This window comes from Pithys albifrons, chromosome 22, assembly GCF_047495875.1.
Source record: "Pithys albifrons albifrons isolate INPA30051 chromosome 22, PitAlb_v1, whole genome shotgun sequence".
Taxonomy (NCBI): Eukaryota; Metazoa; Chordata; class Aves; order Passeriformes; family Thamnophilidae; genus Pithys; species Pithys albifrons.
The window spans coordinates 4,271,200-4,295,114 of NC_092479.1; the positions used below are offsets into that span (position 1 = coordinate 4,271,200).

At 40.9% G+C, this 23,915-nt stretch overlaps 1 protein-coding gene across 6 annotated transcripts; it reads right to left on the reverse strand.

The window, feature by feature from the left end:
- Positions 1-971: 971 nt before the first annotated feature.
- Positions 972-23,912, reverse strand: PER3 (period circadian regulator 3). 6 transcript variants are annotated; one of them, XM_071575791.1, is made up of 22 exons: positions 23,336-23,912; positions 22,141-22,292; positions 21,444-21,559; positions 20,413-20,614; positions 19,331-19,379; positions 18,459-18,521; positions 17,515-17,657; positions 17,092-17,170; positions 16,257-16,363; positions 15,877-16,033; positions 14,903-15,008; positions 14,401-14,526; positions 13,756-13,882; positions 12,559-12,703; positions 11,775-11,902; positions 11,138-11,341; positions 10,290-10,541; positions 9,064-9,794; positions 7,792-7,957; positions 7,073-7,250; positions 6,345-6,495; positions 972-4,841 (listed from the first exon to the last, which is right to left on the reverse strand). In XM_071575791.1, exons 1-22 carry the CDS (start codon positions 23,473-23,475, stop codon positions 4,740-4,742), a joined length of 3,624 nt encoding a protein of 1,207 aa, XP_071431892.1. In that variant the 5' UTR covers positions 23,476-23,912; the 3' UTR covers positions 972-4,739. The 6 variants fall into 6 exon arrangements, 5 of the variants coding, with proteins under 5 accessions (XP_071431892.1, XP_071431891.1, XP_071431894.1 ...); XM_071575790.1 differs by having other exon boundaries at positions 7,073-7,253; XM_071575793.1 differs by lacking the exon at positions 23,336-23,912 and adding an exon at positions 23,040-23,268 and having other exon boundaries at positions 7,073-7,253.
- Between the last annotated feature and the right edge of the window lie 3 nt (positions 23,913-23,915).

Consider the following 23,915-nt stretch of genomic DNA (forward strand, 5'->3'; position numbering starts at 1 on the left):
CACACAAAGGTGTAAGTCACAGGTTTTTAATTGTGAGCAAGAACTGGAGCTGGCAGAAGGATGACTACTATTGACAAAGCAGGAGCATAGCTGGGCTGGAATTGCCTAGATCTTGGAATAAAAACATAGAACAACTTTTTCATTTCACAAGCCTATTCACTTTTCCTCATTTTTTTTGGACCAGAAATAGTCAGATTATTTGACTCACATTTTTAAGTATGCTTGGAATGACCAAATTACCCTTTAAAAAACAAAAATCAATAAACCATCAGGAATGACATATCCAGTGTTACCTTCAAGATGTCTGTATTTCAAGGAACTGCATTGCTGACCTTATCAGAAGCACCTTCAGTTACATGCTCATCTAAGATTACTTCTTGCTTTTCCAATTTCAGTAAGAGGCTACATCTTTTGTTCTGTACTTTGCACTCCCTGCAGTGACTTTGCCTGTGTGTTTCTTTAAGCACTGTCGATCACATCTCTCTGTCAGGTCCCTTAAAGCAGAAAGAGATGAGCAAATTGTTTCTCCACAACTAGTTAAAGAACTTCATTGACATGCCCACGAATTAAAACCTACGAGTTTTTTCTTTGTACTTCCTCTAGAACAAAAATTTCCCAACAAAATTAGCAGAGACAGAACCTTTAAATCCTGCATGCCAAATCCCAAGTTTACAAATCCAGATACAATATTTCACACTGAAAAGGTGCTTGCCCTTTTTTGTGGGATAAAATTAGTAAGGGAAGAACATGCCCTGGAGTTGGGAGGGTAGAGTGGGACTGAAAACACAAAACAACTACAAATCCCCTCGACAAAACAGCATAAATGGCCACTGCATGACTGTTTTCACTGTACCCACAACCCCATGGACACTGTACCCCAGACTATGTACAATCAAATGCAATGAGTATTTCCTTAAAAATATCTTTTCTACACATTACCGAGAAAAAAAGTAAACACACATTTCAAACAGTTCTTTGCAGCACATTTTTCAGTTTTATTTATAAAATCAGATGCTCCTTTAAAGTGTACAGTTAAAATCACAACTGTAAATTCAACAACAGCTGAATACTATTTCAATAAAATACTACTACCAACTGATGTAAAAATTCATTTGATTGTGATTTAAAACTCGATTCAGCTGGAAGATAAACTTACCAATACATTACTCATTCAGCAAATATTTACCACACTGTAAAAATACACCAGGGTCCCTCCTGTTCATGGCAATGCCATGAAAATATTTGCACATCAGCTCATCTTTTAAATCATAATTCTGTATTTATGAATACAACAAGAAAAAATTGCCAGTGAAATCCACCAGGGGTTTCTGAACTGCTGAAGCCCCCACAGGGGGTAGTAACTGCATCAGTCCTGTCCTTCCATGTTTTCCCTTGGATCACCAGGACAGTGACCTCCAGAGCAGCTCTGAACTGTCCAAAACATTTTGCCAAGCAAAACAAAGTCACAGAAACAAAACAGCAGGTGCAAATCTGGCTGCAACACTCACCACACTGCTCTTTCAGATGGGAACTGAACCTCACTTTGATCATCACTCCAGCACAGCAGAAAGATGAAAGATTAGTGTAACAACCTGAAGTAAAAACTACCAGTTCCCCAAAACTGACGGAAATGAGGTCAAAGGCTTGATAAGGCATTTTGTTGCAAGATGTTGTGGTTCTAGTGGGTTAAAGAGAAGCTTGGGAAACTTTTTCCATTCTAAGCCTGGTTTTGCAGCCATAACCATTTGATTTTTGGGCAACTAATTGTCTCATCATCACACAGGGCACTGATTCACCTCTTCACTCCTTTTATATTCTTCTCCCATACCAGAACTTTTTCCATAACCCAGGACTAATGTAGCCCCAGACAAGGGATCCTGCCCTAAGATTCAGCCAGGATTACAAGCTTGGAATTCAAAGTCCTAGGGATGTGTATTTTCATTATATGTGGCCAGAGGGTATGGGGCATTCACAGCACTTCAAAAACTCTCTGGGCTTTCTGTTGCTTGATAATTCTACCCGTAGTAGGGGGTACAAGAAAGGTTAAGAACTCCAAACAAGAAACCAATGTAATAGGATCAAATTTCTACATACAAGTCAGAATCTTGACCTCCTGCAGCAAAACCAGCACAGGATACAGCGAGTGAAGATTCCCACAGTTTCCTCCTGGATTTGGTATGAACTGGGGGTAGGCACCTGTGCAAGTCCTTTGTGTCTCTGTCTCTTTTATCCAACTGGGATAGTAAGTTATCTTTCTGACATACTCACAGACCTATGGATAAAAAGCACTATTCAAGTGTTAAGTATTATATTGCCATTCTCCTAAACTAAGTCCCACTGTTTTAGAAAAATGGATGATGTGTCTGCCTGCCAAGACATTACAAATAATCTCATTTTCATACTTGGGAAATAAACAGTGAAAATAATGTACACAAAAGAGCTGAGTATTATCTCAACTTTCCTTCTGGCTTAGGGGTCAAAACTATTTTGAAGGAGACAACTGTCCTTACCTCAAGTATTCAAATTAATCCATTTCACTAAGTCTCAAAATACATTAAAACAATCATTTTAATTTGAGCACAGCTAACTAGAATTCTAGTGCATAAATCTAATTTGACAGGGAAGTTAATTAAGAAGCTTTCCAATCAAGAAAGAACCTATACACAAAGCCTCTTATTACATGTTTTAGAGCAAATATTTTAGGCAGTGTGATCATAAATCAGAATACCACGTTTGGACAATGCTGTAAGAAGACCAGGAAAGGTCTAAGACACTGCCCACATTTTCCTACTTGAATACAGAAGCTGCTAAATGAAAACACCTATTGAAGTCTCTTAAAATAAGAGGTGTTTGAACACAAGCAGTCCTGAGGATGTGTGGACCTCTGCTGATATACAACACAGGGAAAAAAAACAAGTTTAAGCTGAAAAAACTGAAAGACAAAGAAATGCAGCTTAAGAATACACAGAAACCAATAGGCATAAACAAAGTGGGTCAACATACTGTTAAAAAAATAAAAATCAGAACAACACTGAGTCAAATTAGCCCTGAAAACTTAAAATTCTGTAAAAATAACTTTCCATAAAGTAAACTTTAATGGGAAAGATTGTCACTGGATTGATTTTTAAAAGTAACAGAAACCTTTAGATAAACAGTTTTCCTTCAATGACCTGCAGATCACAGTATTTTTACCTTAACAACTTTAACCTTACTAGTAACTGAAACTAGAGAAGTGAAAATACTTCACACAGCAGGAAAGGAAGAATCCCACAGAAAAAAAAGGTAAATAATGTGTTACATTCTAGACCTCTGTTGAGAAGGCTGAGGTGATTAATAACACCACAAGGAAAACCTGATTACATCCAGCTTTTGATAAACAAAGGGGAAATCAGACAAAATTGGCTGAGTTTTATCTGAAGAGCACTTTGAGACATCCATGAGAACAAGTCCTTGTACATACTGAGAGTGGTTATCACTTTCTGAACAACAAACTCAGATTATGCACAAACTCCTTTTTCATCCATGGATTTAAACAACCAGAGACTCCATAATAAAGAAAGAGGTTAAAACTTGCACAGGAAGTCAAAAGTGCTAAGAAATAATGAGTATGTGGTTTGATGTTCAAGTTTGGCTCTGCAACATGTGACTTTTCACAAAAACTGAAGAAATGAACCTCAAACTCTTTTTGGTTCTGACATCATCACAACAAAAGAAAAACAGAGAAACTGCTTAAAATTTCCTGTTTTCTACATCTGGATTCAACCCATCTAACCACTCTAAATTAACAAAAACATTCAGGTACAAACCAGAGCACTGGCAACAGAAGATAAAAGACTACATGGAACTCCTTTAATTGGTAACTACTTGCTTTGATAGAGAAGACTTTTCCCCCAACTCTGTTTTTAAAAAGCAGATGATGTGGAAGGAAATAACTACTACATTAAACCTTCTGGTGTTTTTTTGGTTGCTGTATGTAATTTAATCTGTAGTGGATTTTCAAACCAGTCACCCTCAATTAATTTTATACATCTGTCTTGATAAATACAACTTTAAAATCAAAAGCTGTAAAACGACTTGGCTTTAAAACACTTATCACCAAAACCAGGGAAAAGCTCTGCTTAACTTCAGTTTGTTTTTTCTGATGGGCACATGCTGGCAAAAGGCATTTGATGCAGAATAACCTGTCCAGTTTCAGCTGCTCTTTAAAAACCCTACTGGATTCTCAAACCAGCTACAGTGATTTCAGAGCCTCAGAGTATTCAGATCTTCAGTTTAGACCTTTAAATATTGAACAAAACCCAAGAGTACTCTGCTGTAGCTTGGTTTAAATACATCCACCTTACCTGGAGGGTGAACATGCTCTGATCAGTTTGGTTCATTGCAGGTTCTCAGACACTGCATCTTTTCAGACTCTTACTTGCCAAGTTTAAAAAAAAACCCACCCAAACAGAAAAAAAAATCTTTGTATTTTGCTCAGCATTGAGCAGTTAAAGGTTAGAAACCTCATCCATTCTGTGTCAAGTCTGTGAGGTCAAAAAGTGAAACAGTTTCCCAGTGAAAGATCGTCTTCAGTCGTGCCAGGAGTGGAAGGTACTGGAGGAAGATTCAGTCTCGTGTGTGTGACTGCCCATGTTGGTAAGAGGTGGCCATGTGGATTCACTGCTAGTGTGGAGCAAAGCCAGAGGAAAAGGGAATGGGGATGACACCAAGCAGTTTTACTGACACAGGTGCTGATGTCCTCAGCGTTGCAGGACAGGAGGTGGCTTTCCCTTGTTTTCCATATTGTCATCAGGCAGTACAGCCTCACAATGTGCTTCCCTGTTGTCACATGTAACACAGCCCTTTAAAAAGGAACAAGAAATAGTAATTTGAATTCTCCTTTTTCTATTTCAAAGGGTCAAATCCTTGACCTGAAACCTCTTACCAATGGGCTGAAATCTCCCTAAAAGCAGACATTACATAGATATCTGATTTTCAGAAGCAGATATTTGGACCTGCAACTTACCTTGTCTAGAGATGAATACTTTGGTTAGTGGAAAATACAGTTTTGCCTTTGAGATAAAAAGGCACGTGGCTTCCTTGAATTTGAAGACCTTGTCATTCAACTTTATAAGCAAGCTCCTCATTAAAGATTTGGAGCCTTAGTAGGAACAATACTGACCAACATAAAGGCTGAATTTCCTGAGTGTATTGATAGACCAGATTTTTCTGTGTTTTGAGAAATGGTAGAATATTGAAATAAAGCACTGAAATAGAAATCCTACATTTCCCTCTACTGTCAGAAGCCTGGTTATATTCACAAAATCATGATCTGCACTGGAGACACGACCTATTGCCCAGGAACAATTTCAGGATCTTAGACAGAAAATATTGATATTTGCATACCAATACATCTCATAACATTTGGGATGGAAATATGCAACAGAATTTTCTACAAGATCACTGGGCATTTTGCAATTTGAATCAAACATGGTATCCTAGCCACAACAGGACAAGTGTTTTTTATCAACAGGTATCAGGAAAACAAAGACTACTTTTCTGGTCTTCTTGCAGTGTCAAGGACACACATGTCTGTTTTTCTCCTCCAAGTATAAATATCATATCTCAGAATACCACATTGGACAATCCTGGCACATACAGCAGGCAGTGCTCTAACAGACATAGAATTCTCTGCTGCACAAGTACATGAATGTAGCCCACTCTGCCTTGAAATTTTCTGTACCACTCAACATTGAAGCTCTTTGTGTGACTAGATCTGCCTTGTTCTTCTCCTGGAAGAACTCCAAACTGATTAGGACATTCAGAAGAAGCTTAGCAGAGTGCCCAAGAGTTACACCAGCTAAAGCAATCAAGCATAAGAGACCAACATTAGTAAAGGATGAATCCACCTACCAAAATCCAGCTATTTTTGTGTTTCTTACTACAGGCCTGAACCTGTGATTAGGAGCATTTTTCAGCCTGCTGAACACACTTGCTCTGATCTTCACTGATATCCCACTGTTATATGCTATTCAATCATGGCAATAATCAATTTTGTAAGAGCATAAGTCCTATGCTCTAAACACACCTCTAGATATCTTACATGATATCAGGACACTATTTCCATTCATCCAACACTTTGAAAGGACTTTTCCAGAGATGGTTCCTATGCAGAATTTGCATATCTTGAAAGAAAAAAACCAGTGGCAAGACTTGTGTTGGCATTTCTCATCTGGCCAGGGCACTCAAGCTCATGTCCTGCTTATACTGACATGCATGACCCCAGCACTGCACAATGCCCTGGTTAGAAATGCCCTGGCTGGCCAAGGCAGGAAGGAGCTGCCCAGTCCTCTCCCCCTGCTCACCTGGGTGCTGATTTGCAGTGGGACAGTCTGGGTCCTGATCCACGTGTGCACCTCTGCAAGCTCCTGTTTTTGCCCATCTGTAAACCAAGGCTGCTGCTTCTGCATGACAGCCAACTTCTCCAGGTCCTGCTTTAGAACTTCCTCTTGGATTCTGCAGGTGACAGACAACTGTGAGCACAGCCATGCTACAGGAAACAAGGCAGGCACTGACTACTGCACTGTGAGAATCTCTTCACCATTATCTATGAAAGGGAACTGTACTTTGTACTGTATCTGCTTTGTAAGGCTGATTTCAACATTAGTCTAACAGCCAGTGTTTTGCTGTTGGTTTTTTTCAAGTTTTTGGGCATTTTGTTCTTTCTTTCATGGGTTTATGTGGCTCTATTTTTAATGTGGAATCTCATTACAAATTATAGAGAAGCTGAGTGCAAGCACCTTGCAAATAACCTGTATTTTTACCCCTTTATTCATTCAAAGTACAGGACAATAACCAATCCCATTAGTGCTTCAGCAAAACCATTACATATTCCCTTATTTTAACTAATGGGGAAAATGGGGAAAAAGTAGACAACAGTGAATAAACAGGGCCTAAACTGCACCAAAATAAACTAAAACTCCCTCTTGAAGTTTCATTGGTATGCATGCTGTTTTCAAAGTACATCATTTGAATCCTACAGTTCTACACACAATTCCCAAGTACATGTCAGAAATTGTTCATGTTTTCCAACCTGTTTGGCATTTGGTAATTCATTAGAAGTCGCTCAGGTGTGTGATCCATCATCACCCAGGCTGACTCATGTTTCAGTTTAGAAGCTGTCCCTTTTACTTCTGCTTCCTGATTCCTCTCTTCTTTGGAAGTTTCAGAAGAATAATTACTGGCAAAATGCTTTCTGCTTCTCTCACTATCTGCTGAGAATGACCATGAAAAAAAATAAATGGAGATCCCTGAAAAATCCCAGTAATTCAGCACAAAAAGTAAACCACCACCAGTGTATTCTTGCAAGTTCTGTAACACAAACACAGGTACTCCCAGAAGACTGCTCTAGAAATTAGTACCTATTGAGAAATCAAAGTACATTTTTAAAGTTATTCAAGATCTCCAAGGTTCTATTCACTCTTCTCAAAATTAACTGGCTCAGCTTCTCTGCTTCTGAGAGGTCCTGCTCTAGGTAGATTTACCTTTACTCAGGTAAGATGTAAGCCAGTATCTAATGTAGAGAAAATTGATAATTAGCAAAAGGAAAGAGTGATTCCAGGTTAAAGAAATAGCTTCTTAGATTCACATTTCAGTTACAGTAACCGGAACAAACATGGCTTCAAACACTGAAAGCTGATGAAAAGCAAAGGTTACAGTTCCTCTGACAGACATTTCCCATTCCCATCATAGTGCCTTGTTATTGATTGCATGCTAGCAAGCCATCTAGCACCAAATATCTAACTTCCCTACCTGTGCCACCACCAGAAGTCTCATTGAAGCTAGAGCCTAAAGAACAAGACAAAGCTGATCCACTGCCTGATGCTGCTGAACCTGAACTCAGCTGGGAGTCCTCATACAGACTGTGGTCAGGAAATTCTCGAGCAGCACTGTTACCACTATCTTCTGGATCATTATCCTGGAGACAAGAAGCAAAACCAACATATCCATGGAGGTTACATTTAAGTTTGCAAAAGGAAATGCATGCATTTACTGAATTTGTCACACGTTGACCAAGTTCTCCTATCAATTCAACAGGTTTGAAGTTCTTAGCTCTGAAAATGAATGGTGGTCTAGAACTCAGGCTAACACTCCTCATGGGTGAAAATCAACAAGCATCTGGACTCGTTTACTGGTTTCTGCTACAGATCCTTCCCCACTTTGTCAAGATATTGTGCTGTTGCATAGTTAACATTTTCTGCTGACAAGAGAGAAGGAGTCAGTTCCCTTCACATCCTCTTAGATGGCATGAAGCAGCCACACACATCAAGCAATGGTGCACTACAGGGAAAATGAGAGAGTCTTCCCCTGATTCACTATGCGAAGCAACTGCTTCAGCAGCTAGAGGTACACCAACTCCCCTTCCAGGACCCTACCCTGCAGTTTCAGCTGATCCAGCCTTTCCAGCCCAATCTGGATTCAGGAGCCAGCATTTTTTTCCTTGCCTGCAGAGCTCAGATTTCTGCCTCTGAGTTTACCGCGGAAGTTGGAGAGGCCTTTTCTATGCCCATGTATGGAAACCGACCCACACGGATCCCTGTTCTTCGTTCATTAGCTGCATCCCTGGGAGACAGAGGGAGTAATTAGAAGAGTATCTTCCCTTTGTTTTGGTTCTCCACAGAGACTGTGGGACTGGGTGAGAAAGGATGCAAATTGCGCAGCACTAACCAAGTCCCACATGCACCAAAGCCCCAAACCCAAAATTCTAGCTGACAGTTCCATCAAAGAGGCTGCTGCCAAAATGCTGAGCAGAAGCACCTTGTGGCAGACTAGACCAGAAGATCTCACATTTCTGTCATTTACTGAGTGTCAACACTGTACTGGTACAAGTTCCCATAAGTGCAAGTATAAACTGCTTTTCCACCTCCTGTGCTATTTGTGTCCCGCAGCCTACATAGCACAGCCAACAGAAAAAGCAGCTGACAAAATCTGCGTCCCTGGAACACAGATCATCTCCACAGGTTTTGGTGGCAGAACACTGTGAAAGCCAGTTTCTCCTGTACATTGAAAGGTTTTGTTACTTACACATTTGTCTTCTGGATGAGGTTTAACATCAGCACTACTGGAAAGCTCCATAGGCTTTGGCAGCTCTTCTTGAAGCAAATTCAGCTGAAGTGGGGAGCTGCTCCGTGAGCTGCTCAGCAGGAGAGCCTGGTCACACTGGCCCTCTTGCGGGTCCTCCACAGACACGTGAGAAGAGGCTGGAAAGGGCTGATCCACAGAGTGTGGGGCTAGTGGTGATGGTGCAGAAGGAGGGGGGGCTGGAGGTGCAGTGCATGGATATGAAGAGGGGGGATAAACACTCTGAGCGTTAGGAAGAAACACTTTTTGAGGCATCTGAACATACATGGGGAAACTCTGAAAAAATACAGCCATAAATGTGCCAATATTTGGGGGATAAAGGGCTGGGCATGACTGTGCCACACAGCACAGTTGTGATGATGACATGGACTGAGGCTGTAATGAGTGAAGGGCAAGTCCATTTGCTGCAGAAGAGGCTGGAAAACGAGAGAGTGGATCCAAATAGACAGGAAGCCCAGTAGCAGGATGGACATTCAGACTGGAGGAGCTCAGATAGGACACTTCTGAGGGAGAGAACGGTTGTTTCTGAACGGTTGTCTTTTCACATGGAAGACTATTTCTATTTTTACTAGAAGAGTGGCCAGCTGAGGATTGTCTCTGAGGTTTCTGGCGCTTGAATTTTCCATGTTTGCCTTTTTTACAGCTAGCTGGGCTCATCTGCTTTGAAGGGAAATCTAAGGAGGAAGAAAAATAGACACATTCACTACATGACAGACCTAAAAAAGAGAAGAGGGAAAAACACAGAGATAATAATTGAGTGTGGCTTATTCAGAGAGCTGACTATCCTCTGGATAATTCTTCCATAAATTAGTGATGGATTTGCTGACATACCTACAATATTTTCCTTCATGTCAACTTTCTTATCGATCACTTTGGCTAATCCCAGTCAGATCTTTTACATTATTTCAAGGGGAGGCAATAAACTGCCTGGGGATTTGTAGGGTTTACTGCAATAACAATTTGCTTTGTGAAAGAGAGCAAAAACCAAGAAGAAATAGACTTTCTATGTGGGCAATGCTGCTGTCAAACCCTGCAGTTCAAAGAAATATTCTGTTTGCACCCACAGTAAGACACTCACTAAATCATACAAAGGGCAACCAGACTCCATGGCTAGCTTGGTCTTTTTAAGTCATCTAAGCAAGTCTTTATTTCTCAAAGCTGCTGCCTACCTTGGCCACAGAAATGCCTGTTGTTACTTCTGCTTCCTTGTTGAAGGTAAGTCCTAAATGGAGAGAGCAGCACCTTCTGCCGGAACTTGTCAACGTAGTTCTGCTCCTCCTTTTGAGTGTGGGCTGACAATGTCTCTTTTGTGAGCCCAACTGGCTTTAACTCCTCAGGCAACACAGCAAGACTCTGAGTGTTCACAGGAGGCACCTCAATTTGTTCACTTCCAACAGCAGTGTCCTCCATTGTAGTCACTTCTTTGAAGAGGGGGAAAAAAATAAATCACTCTCTGCTTTTGCCTTCTGGTGTCAACACCCACAACACCCAGAGGGCTACACAGAAAATAATCTCATCTGAGCTACCAAGCAGATACAGACTGCAGAGACAGGGGAAGAAAACACCCTTTACACTCAAATACAGTTACATTAACACCAACTGAGCAAATTATTTTGCATGGTCTGGAAAACTTCAAATTCCCCTTGAAGTTAATAGGCAGTTCTTTCTTCATATTTTCCAGTACAAAAGCAGCTAAATACTCATTTTTATACTTCTTTCTGCATTAAAATGAAGCAACATTGGCCCATTAGTCATTTTACTTTTAATCTTCAATGGTCAAAAGCACGTTGTTGTGTTTGAGGTATATGTGATGAAGTTCAAGGGGAAAGGAAATAATGGAGTCTGCAAAAACTGTTTTACTAAAACACTCTTAAAATTTGCAGGCTCAAGTTTTCTTCAGTGTCCCAAGAAGTAGCTCAATATTTCAGAATTCACATTCATGAGAATGTACCTTAAATGGACAAAACTTTCTCACAGTCTACTTCAGTCTGGAAACTGTACATTTAAAAATCAGTACCTGACTCAGGGTGTGGGACATGCACGATTGTGCTGCTGTAGCTGCACTGGCTGGTGACAGACACCACGCTTGGAGCCTTGTTGGACAGAGTCAGGTCTGCCAGAGGAGCTCCCACCATGCCTGCAGTTCTCTGGTCTTTCAAGGCCTCTTCCAGACCAGCAGATATTGGAGTGTGGGACTTAACTGCTGACAGCATAGCAGGATCTGTTGGTAAATGACAGAGGTTCCACATGGAATTTCATTCCGAGCACTATGTTCCAAATTCATCAAGTCTAACTGGTTCATAAATAACCAGAAACTATACAGACTATTAAACCAGACAGTCTTATATACAAAAAACATCAATATGCCAGTGCAATGTCAGTACATACTAAACATGGCATAAAATGAGTGAACAACAACAAACAATAGTTCTTTTGATCCATTCTACGTTCAAAGACTCAATGTTGTAGCTTATGTGCAATTGTGAGGTCTAGGCAAGGTAGGCAAATATTCACTATGTACCCAAAATACTGTTAGCAACACAACAATTTAAAAAGTGGACATAAAACTTGGAACAAATAACAATTGACTTATAATAAAAAAATTAAATCAGCTGTTGTGGTTTTATTATAATTGTCAATACACTTTGTGTTACCTTCCAATGCCTGGATTTCCTGCTGACCTTGCTGGACTTGTTTGTCATCTTCTGAAGATGATGATGATGTGTTTGCAGAAGATTTACATTTCCTTTTCAGTGCTGGAATATTGCAGCTCTCCAGATATCTGAAATGAAAGCATAGCACAGGAAGCTCTCCCTGCTTTATGTTTTTTTCTCCATTTGGAGATACAAATATTTGAATAATCCAAACTGGAGATCCAGAGGTTGTTAACTAGTATCTTAAATTCACTTCAGGAAGTTCTGGACATGTACCTGCTTTCCAAGGAATATTTTAAATAAAATCTATCACTCTTTGAGGGGACAAAAAAAAGAAGTAAAAAGAAGAAAAAAAAGAAAAAAATATGACGTATCATCCACTGGGTTAAAAAATACTGACATTCTATAAATTATATCAACTTCCTCTTTTATGTGGATGTTCTCAGAGAGCATAATGAGAAGACATTGACATATTATGGTCATCAAAATTCACATAAATTTGTATTGCACCAATGGTGAAATTAGCAGTAGACAAAGATCAACAAATAGTTGCAAACAGAATCTTGGGTCCTAAATTCTTCCTTACTGTGCAATTCAGATGGGGCAATCCATTCCAGAGGAGGAATCCATCTTCAGAGAGGAAGAAAACTTTACAAAAAATCCCAACTTTATCTCACAACTCAAGACCCAGACAGTTTTAATACTAATGCAAAATACTTGGCTATTTACCTTTCACCAAATAAACTTAAACTTACATCACTAAAATTGCTTCACAGTTTATTACCTGATGATACTATCGACACAATTGATCTGCTGATAGGAAGGAATATGAGGGGTCTTCTTCGGATCATCATAAAATGTGTTGCCTGGTTCTTCTGTGCTATCACTTCTCAATGTCTGAAGAAAACAGGAAGCAGTGTGCCTCTTCCCTAGAACAGAGACAACCTTCAAGATTCCTCTCAAGGGCATCTAAACACTGCCCTCAGCAAGACACAGATATATACATATGTATATATATATATATATATATATACTGGGATACATATACATGATACAAGGATATATGGCCTATGGCAGCACAGCTCTCATTACTAAGTTATTCTGTGTTTTCATCTCAATTTATATGAGGAAGGGGAAGAAGAAGGGGAAAGTATGTCTGAAATAAACCAAAACCACACACACTGCCTTAAACATTCACTCAGAACAATCAGTGAACACAAGGGAAACAGCACATAGAAAGCCCCTGCCTTTAAACTGCAAACAAAGCTGCAATTAGTATTACCCTTCTTTCAGTTTAAACATCACAGAATCCAACGTGTTATTTAACAGTAATTCACAGCTTTGCATACCATGGATACACTGGTCAGTCTTATCAACACTGACAGCACAGTCCCTTAGCACAACACCAGCAGTTAACTGTAACTTTAATTGAGTGTCATAGTGGAAAAGGTTTTAATACAGATTTCTATGATATTTGTGGAAGCATCCAGGTTTCTCCATGTATTTGTTCCAGGTATTAACTGCAAATAACGTGTATTAGCATAATATTAAGCCCTCAGTAACTAATTCTTACTTCAGTGGGAAGTGGGGCAGCATTGTCCAACATAGGACTGTTTTGAAGAGTCCACACAAAGTAACTAAAGGAAACTTCCACAGTACTTGCTACAAGCACATGTGCATTTTCACTAGAAAATGTTAAAATAAATAAAAAAGTCAAAGTCTATTAACCTAGAAAGAGACATGTATGTTCCTCCATGTCTCAGAAGCAGTTAAAAAGTTACTGTATCTGCTGAGGTTTTGTTAAGGGGTGACTTTGGGATTTTTTCTGTTTGGGTTTTAAACAAAACAAACCTCTTCCCATGTTTTAACCGTGCTCAAATACTTTCTGAAGTTCTTCAGCATCACATGAGCTCGCCAAACTCATGGTTACAGATCTACAAGAGTTTGTGTTATCTTAAGAATCATAACTACATTAACTTACCTGCTGGCACTTCTGAGCTGACAGCCTGCTCGTTTCCATTCTGGGGCTTGCTCCTCGATGCAATATACAGCTGCTGTCCCAGATTCTTTATTCTGTTGACATCTGCACAAACCTGTTGCAATGTCATCTTGAGATATGTGAAAAATGTGAAGTCAGAATAAAATGAGTACAAAGAGGCCATAGGAGCTGACTTGAGTTCTTGCATTCATCAAATTTAAAGTGAGTGGACTGTCAGCCTAAGCCCAACATCTATTGGTATTTGTAAATTTAATGAGTCCAATTTTCATGGTTAATGTAAGTAAATTAACTACTATAAAGCTCAAACAGTCTCAGCATTTCAGTGCTTTAATACTGATGGCAAGTCTTGAGAGTGGCAATAAGCTGATGACTTGCCCAAGAGCCTCACAAGGAAATTAAGTAACTGCAATGCTGGTTTTACAACAGCCACTGCTTCCTACAGCAGTCAGCAAAATTAAGAGCAAAACCCAAAAGCCAGCACTCTATAGTTGACCAATTTAGCTTGAACATAAGCTGTGTTCTACCAGCTTCAGTGAAATTCATGATGAGAAGCACATACGTAAACATTTTCATTTTTAAAAGTGTATTTTTACTACTCTGCAGGCAGTGACACATTCAGAGACTTACTGGTTCCTGTGTTTCCTCTGCACAATTCCCATTGGAGTCACTTGAAGATGCTATGCTGATATAGTGCTCATAAGAGCCATTGCTTCCAAGGCTTCCATAACCACTGGAAACATTGCTGTGAACTGGCTGTATGAGGGGGAAAAATAGTAATTAAAATTTCATGCTTTTAGAGAACAAAATGAAGGAAACATCATACTTTGCAACACAGAACTTCAAGTAAGCAAAGAAAATCAAATGGAAAATCCCTATTTGTCTGGGCTTTTCCATGTGCTTAGGAAGAATTCTCTATCATGCTTCAAACTGTTTCAGGAGGCAGATTTATCTTTCAACATACAAACTTGCCAAACAAATTTTTTTTGTAACAAGGTGGGCCTGTCTCAATTTAGAACTTTCCTTTTAGACCTTTTAAAAGGCCATCCTCAAAGTAGCCTGCTAAGCAGACTCAAGTGTCTTTAGCATCTCATTCAGAAGGCCAGTTCTGATATTCTTTCATCTTCTTTACCTGCAGAAGCAGTTTGTAAATTTGTCCTTGCAATTCTCTTATCTCTTTCTCCACACTGCTCGTTTCTTTACTTCTTGCAGCAAAGACATCTTCATTCAGAGGGCTTCTGGAGAGAGCCAACAATATTTCACTATTCATTTTAATTTGATGAAGAAACGGTAGCTATGAACAGTTAGAACATTATTTTATTTTGACTGCTTTGCTGAAGCAACAGAAAGGGAACGTCATCTGTCCCAACAGCTGCTCTGCTGGGGTAGTGAGGCACTGCCATGAGAGCAGGAGAGCTCCAGGGAAGTCAATACACCAGCACAGACTCAAGTTATAAGGTTGACAAGCATCTATCCCTCTGTCTCCTTCACTCAGAAGACAAATCCACACCCCATAAAATCTTGAATAAAAGATCACTTTGAAAAATCAGAAGGCCATCCCAAAAAGCCATTTCCTATAAGAGAAACCAGGTAAAGAAGAAGGCAGTCAGTCATATTTTCAAATCTCTTCAAAGCTACAGAGAAACATCTGAAAAATTAACTTGCACATTCAATGTTAATTGCATTTTTAAAAGATACAACTTTGGTAAATATTTACATTCTGTATCAAGTAAATGTAAGGTCAATTAATTGGGGTTTTTTTGTAAGCCAATCATGAATGAATTTTAAGTAATTATTTGTTAAAGTAACCTACTTTTTATGTTGCTTCTACTCATCTAAAACTGATATTTTGATTTAGACATGTCCATTGTCATAGTATTTGGACATCAACCATGCTAAAAAAAAAGTTGACTTTGCCTTTTTCATCAACATAATCCACTCATTTTTCATATTTAATAAACAAGACTAATACTGTTCTGAAGGAAGGGGCTGTAGACAGATACTGGGTAGATGTCACATCTGCAAGAGCAACATTATGTCTCTAGTTCAGTACTCAGACTGTTTTGTTTTGCAGAATAATCAATGGAAAGGATTTAATTGACTTACGTCCGGACTTTGTGTCGGCCGATGATGAAAACGACTTTCCTGCTCCAAGGGTTCACAAAACTGGACCAGCTGGTATCCAGTATGACATAGTCCCCATTCTGAGTACAGAATCTAATAGGTAAATGTTCAAAAGGGGGTTGGCCTGCAAATTTCAGTACTGAAAGAAACCACAGTGAAGAAACAAGGTTTAGTTTACATTCTGACACAGCACTGCAAGCACAAACAGACCGGGGTCCTTAAAACTGTGACTGACTCTGACTGCACAAATTATTTCATTATTTTTGTCTAGACTGCAGATCAGTCACATGTCAAGCAATATGGTAAGGAAAGAATTGTAAAACATTCAGAAATTCCTCTCAAATGAACTGTACTGTACTTACTTTTCCTGTGAATAGCAATCATCAAAGGGCGATCTTCTGGGTGCAAATACATCAGTATGGATGTTCCAATTAAATCTTGGGGTAAGTAACCCAACAAAGGCACTGCTCTGAAACCCAAACACATTATCACAGGTTATAATAAAGTTTTGAGTACTTACATCCTTAACCCTATTTTAGTCAGTGAAGTGTCCATGTGTCATCTACAATGGAATGAACTGAGGCTACAGAACATTTTCCAACCCATCTAATAATCATCCACTGCAATACAGACATGCAAATACCAATGGCAGACATTTCTGTGCCTGGAGATCTAACAGATATTCACATTTACTGGCAGTCTTGTGCTTATCTGCACATAAAGCGAAAAAAATGGCATCTTGAAAAAAAAGAGGTGACAGGCAAAATGGGAGGAAGAAATCTGACAGGCTTGGTGCAAGGTGTCCTGTAAACACAGTCTTGTGGCTTTGCAGGAGACAGCTTCAGTCTGGTCAAATTTATTTGACCCAGCTTAGTCCAGCTGTGCCATCACTCTGATCCCCAGGGCTTGGCATTATGGATGTTTTCCATGTTGGTGCTACCACAGCTCCCAACTGCCCTGGGTAGTGAAAACTGGCTGAGTTCTGTTCAATATGCATGTTAAGCCAAGAAAGCAGATTACATCTGTGGAGTGCAAGATGTTTTCCATGAATGGACTAAACCAAATCTTTTTTGCTTAATTAACTACTGCTGATTGCACCGTTCAACTACTTTACTTGGGTCTACAGCTGCACCACCAGGGGATGTTTTCCTACTGCTCCATACACACCTCACAGGTCTTAACACTCAAATCTCTCACCTGTCATCTATGTCCAGAAAAACACATCCAGGGGTGTGAGTGGTGGTGAAGATTCTTTTATCCATAGGAATTCGAGGAGCTAATAGAAACAAAATATGCACTAAGACAGAAAACCTAGGCATTACTTTTGCTCATGGCAGAGATTTATTGCCTTCTGAACTTTTTAATTGTTCACTGCTTTCTGACCAACTCATAGAAACATTACACACTTTTAGGTGCTACACAATTCTCTCAAAAATAACAAGGAGAGGTGAAGAGCTTTGGGGTCTGGCAAAGGCAGCACAGATGCTCTGGATTCTCATGCATGCACACACAAGCTGCAAGTTACACAGGTGAGACCACCCAAGCATAAGTTCTAAACAGATTTCGTACACTGCATTTTTCTACTGGTTTGGTTTTTCCCACTGGAATCTCCTGACTTGCCTTCGTATCCAGAGTGAATTTTCTCAGCCAGAGCTAAGCAACAGGATTCTGCATCCACATGGACAGAAGTGCACACATGGACCAAGTACGGGGTGATTCGGAAGGGGTAAGAACGTGGTTCTTGTTCTTGATCTTTGCCACCCCTGAGGAAAAGCAAAAGGGATTCATACACTGCTTTCAAGACTCACTGTCAGGGCTGAGAGCCCTGCATGGAGAAGCTGTGCTGAGCACACAGACCCAGATAACCAGGTCCTACACATGCTCCCTTGTGATCCAAGGTCAATACATTCAGCAATACTTATCTCTCTCCACCTGGGTGTTTTGTCTCCAATGCCTCCATTCAGAGGTTGTCTAGAAATACTATTCCACTAATGATTAAAGACCACCTTCTAATACTCAGTCCAAATGTACTCACAAGAACCACTCATTTGGGTTTGTACTCTCCTTCAAGATAAACAGTTCTTTTTCTGCTTGTTGTTTATTCTGCACCATTCTTATGAAAAAAAATCTGTCTCTCTCAAGTTTTGTTTCACAGACCTACATAAGTAAGACTCCTCCAGCCTTGGCTCATTGTTGTTGTTCTCTGCTTGCTCTCCATGAGAACTTCTCTTCCTAGAACATGGTGAACAGGAGCAGCATACAACACCGTAGATGAGATCTTAACCATGGCTTTGCAGCAGCTGCATTAGCGAATGCTCCTCTCCATTACAAGTATTTTTTCACCTATTATAGTTGCAGTATCTTACCCAGCTCTGATAGAAAGAATTGAGATAAATTTTTGGAGCTTATACTAAAAGTTACTTTCTTATTCCACTTAGCTTTTCAAAATATTTCTACAGAGAAATCAGTGTAATAAAAGTTACGACTGACACCTCTGTCTTTGAGAAAACGACAGATACAAATGGATACAACAGAAGTTTAACTCACAAAAAATATTTTCTTACTTAAGCCTGGTGTGCACTTTTGAGAAGATATTTTTACTCATGATGCCAACATAATCAAATGATCTGTTATGTAAGGGAAATAGAGACAGATGTCAAATGAAAACACAAACTATTGTAAGATGTTCATGCATCTTACAAACAGTTTACCCAACTTAACATTGCTATCTGTCCTGCTGTATTTATTCCAGGTGCCCTTACACAATTCAAGATACAAATGATTTTAGAGCTCAGGTTTTAGAAAAACAAATGAATGAACCAGTGATCAACTGAAAGATGGAGCAAGTGTTCTATCTGCACAGAAGCAAATAATTCTTACTGACATCAAGAGATCACCTGAGTCTGGAACAGAACTTCACTTAAGACTAAAGGCCAATCTCAATTTTTTTTATTCTTTTAGTTCTAAGATTAGCCAGGCACAAAGCAACAAACAGCATCCAGAGTGACAGCAAGTAGTATCTCAGGGGTCAGGTCTCACACTCGGACTCAGGCAACTGAGTTTCTGTTAATGCTTCTGTCACAAACTCTCAAGCAATCTCAATCTTAACCAAAACACTCTTTGCCTCCACCCTCAAACAGTAAAAGGGGGAGCAGCAATTTTTCACAAGATCATTCTTCTGCATGACAGTACAGATGGAAACTGATGGATCCAAAAGAAACACGTATGAACAGGTTTCATTCTGTCCCTGTACGAATTTATGCATCACTCTGGGAAAGATATTCCAAGTGTCCTACTGGATGCCAATATTAAACACAATAAGCCCATTTTTTAATGGAGTTTCCCAAGCTCACACTGGTCAGCTTTAACAATAGAACAGTTTCTGCCTAGTACTGTCCCTTCATCAGCCTTCACAAAACTGTAATAATGTCCTTACCTGATCCTGCAGAAAAAGGATTTCACCTGGGCATATTCATACAGAGAAGCTAATAAAAGGAACACATTGAAAGTATCAGTTAATATGCTCAAAAAGGTCCCACCTACCAGAACTATTTTAAACTCTGCATTCTCCAGACTTTCTGAGCAGGACTGAAGTCTCACAACCTACTCTTTATTAGCTACTGAATTAGCCATTCAACAGTCTGCTCCCACCTCAGATGTTATCTCTCTTCTCCAGCTCACTCACTCCCAGCCAAATGGTTGACCTGAAACTAAGTTCAGAGAAAATGTGTATGACCTAAAAAACCACAAATCTTTCTCAAGTGCATCACCATGAAAAGGAAAGGTGACATTTCCTGGCTTTATAAGCCATGTATCAAAAACTATATACAGACAAAACCAGCTCTACTGGGGTGCCACTGCTCTGCTGGGTAAGCACGTGACTGGCTGCCAAGTTATGGAATCTCTGGCATGTTGGCAGTTGCAAACTCAGATAACTCACTATCCTTTGATAGCAAGGACTTTGGACTTGTCTGATCTGATATCAAAACAGCCCCAGAACAACCCATGTCTAGGTGGACAAAAGACATGTCCTGGGCATGCAAGCTACATTTAAACTGCTCACAAATAACATGGGACTTAGAAGTCACAGTTTAGACACATCCAGCACTAAACAGCAAGTCAGCTTAAAACGTGGGTTTGGTGAACCACGTTCACAGCAGGAAGCAAGGGGTCCATAAAGACAAACCACCCAAGCAACCATAAGGTATAGATAAAACAACTTCAAACTCACAACTAGATCTTCAGTTTCTTTTCAAAGAGCAAGAGTATTCAGAATGAATAGGATGGTACATGAAACAATGAAGTTATCTGTCTTTTACTTACCCCAAGCAAGAGTTAAGCCACTAGGAGAGCAGCAAGAACTAATCCCACAGCCACTCCAGTTTTCAAAGTGGAAAGGGAACAAGTGTTGCTGCTGTATATTGCCAGCATAAGCATTTAAAATGAACTACTATTCTATCCTCATTCTGCAAAGACAGAAGGACACACAGAGCATTTAAAAGCATTGCCATGTCCCACCTGTTTGACTTTCCATGTTCCAAAGCGGCAGGTGAGAGTGATCAGTGTGTGTGTAGAACACACTCACATCCTGAGGGACAAGCAACTCTACAAACCGGGAAGAGTCCAACACTTTCTTCTTACAGTTTAAGATAGATGCTGCCTGCTCAGAAATATGCACTATGCGTCCAGATAGCAAAGAAAACACAGCCACAAATGTGTCCTGGAAAACAAACATTAAAGGCAATCACCTCCCAAAACGTGGTAGGGATATTGTAAGGATAAAAAGCAAAACCACCACAGAACATACCAACCAACTGCAAACCACCACATACCACAACCTCAGGATGAGGGTCAAAAATGTGTTGTCAGCATCCAATTAAAGCAGTGTTCAAGTTACTACACTCTCCAATGCCACAGCAGCACACCCAAGATTTACAAATGCTAGTAAGACTGCAGTATCAAAACTGAAACTAATGAGTGATGCTTGTCTTTTCCCAGAATGACTCGTTATCACTCCACCCACTTCTCCGCAAATTTCAGAGGATTCACCACAATCCACATACAAAAATACTGAGAGCCTTCCAGAGATTAAGCATTTGCAATATTTCTGATACAGCATCTAACAGCACTGAATTTCAAAAAAACACTCTTTTCTTTAAAGCAGAGGCAGAAAACATTACAGATACTGCCAAACAAGAAAAAAAAGTAAATCACGAGTATAAATACAAAACAAAAGTCCCTCACAACTCTCAATTTGATTGGTTTTGAAGGATTACTATGCTGTAAATGAATTCTCAAAGAGAATTTGTTGCTTGGGAAAAAAAAAAAAAGAAGAAAAATTAGTATTTCTTCACTCACTGTCATTGGGTACCCTGAGATAGCACAGATAAGAAGTAGTCTTGACCTAACTTTAAAACTTAAAAGGTCTGTCTGGCTAAAACTTAAAGGCCTTTCAATTTTACATGTTTTATTTCCACAAAACCATGTTAGCAGACTAAATAGAGTAAAACAGCAAGTGATGAACTCCTTGAGTGTGCCTGAATTCTTACAGTGTTTTTTGGAGTGTGTTCAGATGCAACTGCCACCAACTCCTCTATGCTGTATGTCACCACATCTGTCTGAAACACTCTTCGGTCATTCAGAGCCTGGAAAAAGTCATTGTTTGCTAATTGAAAAAAAAAACAAACAGAAAAGCAAAACAAACACAAGAAAGTCAGTAAGGAGACTACTATGAAAGTATTTCTTACAGCCCTTGTACTTTTGTCATCTTTTTGGTGGAGTCCCAGGTGAGATGAGGAAGGTCTGTGTAGTGACAAAGGGAAAAGGAATACTGATTATACTACTGGAGTGACCTGGTTATGTTACAGAAAACGAACATGAGAAAGCAAAAAGGACAGAACATGATGGTAAAAGAACAATTTTAGCTACCTAGTTCTGTTGGAAAACATAAACTATCCAATAATTTTTCCAGGTGGGATGGGAATGCTGTTTTATCAATATACATAGGAAGTTACTAGTAGGCACCTATTAGCTATGGGACTCTGAAGAAAAGAGAAGCAGTAGGTGGGTATTTCAATAGAACAGATAACATGATTGTTTAACAAAAAAAAACCCAACAAAAACCCCACAGTGCTTCAGAAAGTCAACTGGATAACTAGAATGTATTCTTTTCTTTTAATGCTATTTGTTGCCAGACATGTCTATTCAAACCATGCTACTGTTCTTTCAGATTTTCTCCACACGTACCCTGGACCTGCTGGACACACTGCAAGGCATAATTGAGTGCACTGATGGTGCTGGGCTTGCTGGAACTCCTTTTCTCTTCAGGCAAACACCTTTTCATTTCTTGGATCATCATCATCAGGTCTCTGTGAGACTGGCTCCAATTCAGCTGCTCACTGTAAAACAGAGGTTAAACTTTACCAGAGAGTTCTGGTATAGGCGCTTTTTTTCCCTATCCCTGAATTAAAATTATTCACTAATTTAATTTTATGGGATTGGCCACAACATTGCACGATATCCAGAAATGTCCTAACACTTCTTCACTAAATTTCCTCTTGTATTTTTCTCACTTCCTTTTCTACTTGAACTTTTCTCCTCTACTTTCCTCTTTCCCGATTCCGATATGTCATGGATGGCGAACTCACACCAAAACCACTCTGCTTTCTAAGATGTTCAGCAACTTAAAACAAGCTGATGTTAACCCTAGATTTTGTAAATCTCATTAGTACTAAAATAATGAATAGATGCTGATTCTTGATCTCTGCAACTTTTTCTAAGCACCTCAGGGAACCATGAGGTCCTCAACATACACCTGACGCAGATTCTGCTCCTCAGGTGACTTCAGAGTCTTCCTTATACTTTTGAATTGTTGACTCCAAGAGCTGTAGAATTGTTAACAGGCAAAACCTCCCTTACATTTCACTGACTAAAAAATAAGCAGTCAATATCCTCAAATCAGATTCTAATCCTACAGATGGGTATGAACGTGATTAATTTTAATAACTTTTGTCCACTTGACATTTTTATTAGCATCATATTCATAGGTTCAAGTATTGCATGTTAAGTTCCCACACCAGTTCAACATTTCATAAACTATAGATCTCGAACTTTTCTATTAATTAAAAAAAAAGAGAAACTACCACCTCATTGAATTTCTGAACTTCCCGGAAAAACACTGTCAGTAATTTCTGCTTCGGTACTGCCAGAGGCTTCAGATGGGGTACATATAGAGAGTTCCAAAGGGTCGCTGGCGCTCGTGGCTCAGCCGATGCCGGACTCGGGCACAGCTCGGGGAGGGCGCAGTGCCACAACCGCGGGCTCAGCTGCCCCGCCCGTGCCCCCGCACTCCTCCGGGTCCCGCAGCGCTCGGGCAGCCCCGCGAGTGCCCGGTCCCCGCTCCAGCCCCCGCCGAGCCGCTCCCCGCCCGCTGCCCGGTTACCTGCTGGCTTTGCCGGCGGCCGAGCCCTCGCCGGACTGGGGGCTGTGCAGCTCCGTCCCGCCGGGGCCGGTTCCCGTACTCGCCGCGCACCGAGAGCCCCCGGCCCCGGGGCCCGGCCCCGCGCTGTGCTCCGCGTCCATGTCGGCTCCGCTGCGCGCCGCAGCGCGGGGGCATCGGCCGCCACAGCCCCCCGGCACGGCCAGACCCTGGGCCTGCGGCCCCGGCGACAACACGCGCCGCCCCCGGGGACAGCGGGAGGAGCGGCGTGTCCCCCTCCCACCGCACCCCACCCCCGCCGAGCGCAGCGGGTACCGCGGCCGGGTCCGCGCTCCGGGGCAGATCCCTCGCTGCAGACCCCGGCCTCCCCCGGGCGGCTTCCGCTCAGCCCTCCCGCCCCTGCGAGCCCCGGCGAGGCCGCGCCTCTCCCGCCGCGGGGCCGGAGCGCCCTGCGGGGCCGTGCGGGGCCGTTCGGGGCCGCGCCCCCGCCCCGCGCCCTTTACGTAACGCGGCGCACGCGGCGGCCCCGCTCGCACACGCCCCCGCCACGTGCGCCGCGCGCCGCGCAAGGACCGAGGAGGCG

Bases quoted from the DNA above. Each gene is read 5' to 3' on its own strand.
- PER3 (XM_071575790.1), bottom strand. From the start codon at position 23,475: ATGGACGCGGAGCACAGCGCGGGGCCGGGCCCCGGGGCCGGGGGCTCT. The intron at 9,795-10,289 runs GTAGGCAGCAGC...CTTCCTCCTTAG, and splicing joins CAGGCATTTCTGTGGCCAAG to ATTTCCCTTCAAAGCAGATG. The intron at 4,842-6,344 runs GTGAGCAGGGGG...TCCTTTTTAAAG, and splicing joins CACTGCAAATCAGCACCCAG to GGCTGTGTTACATGTGACAA.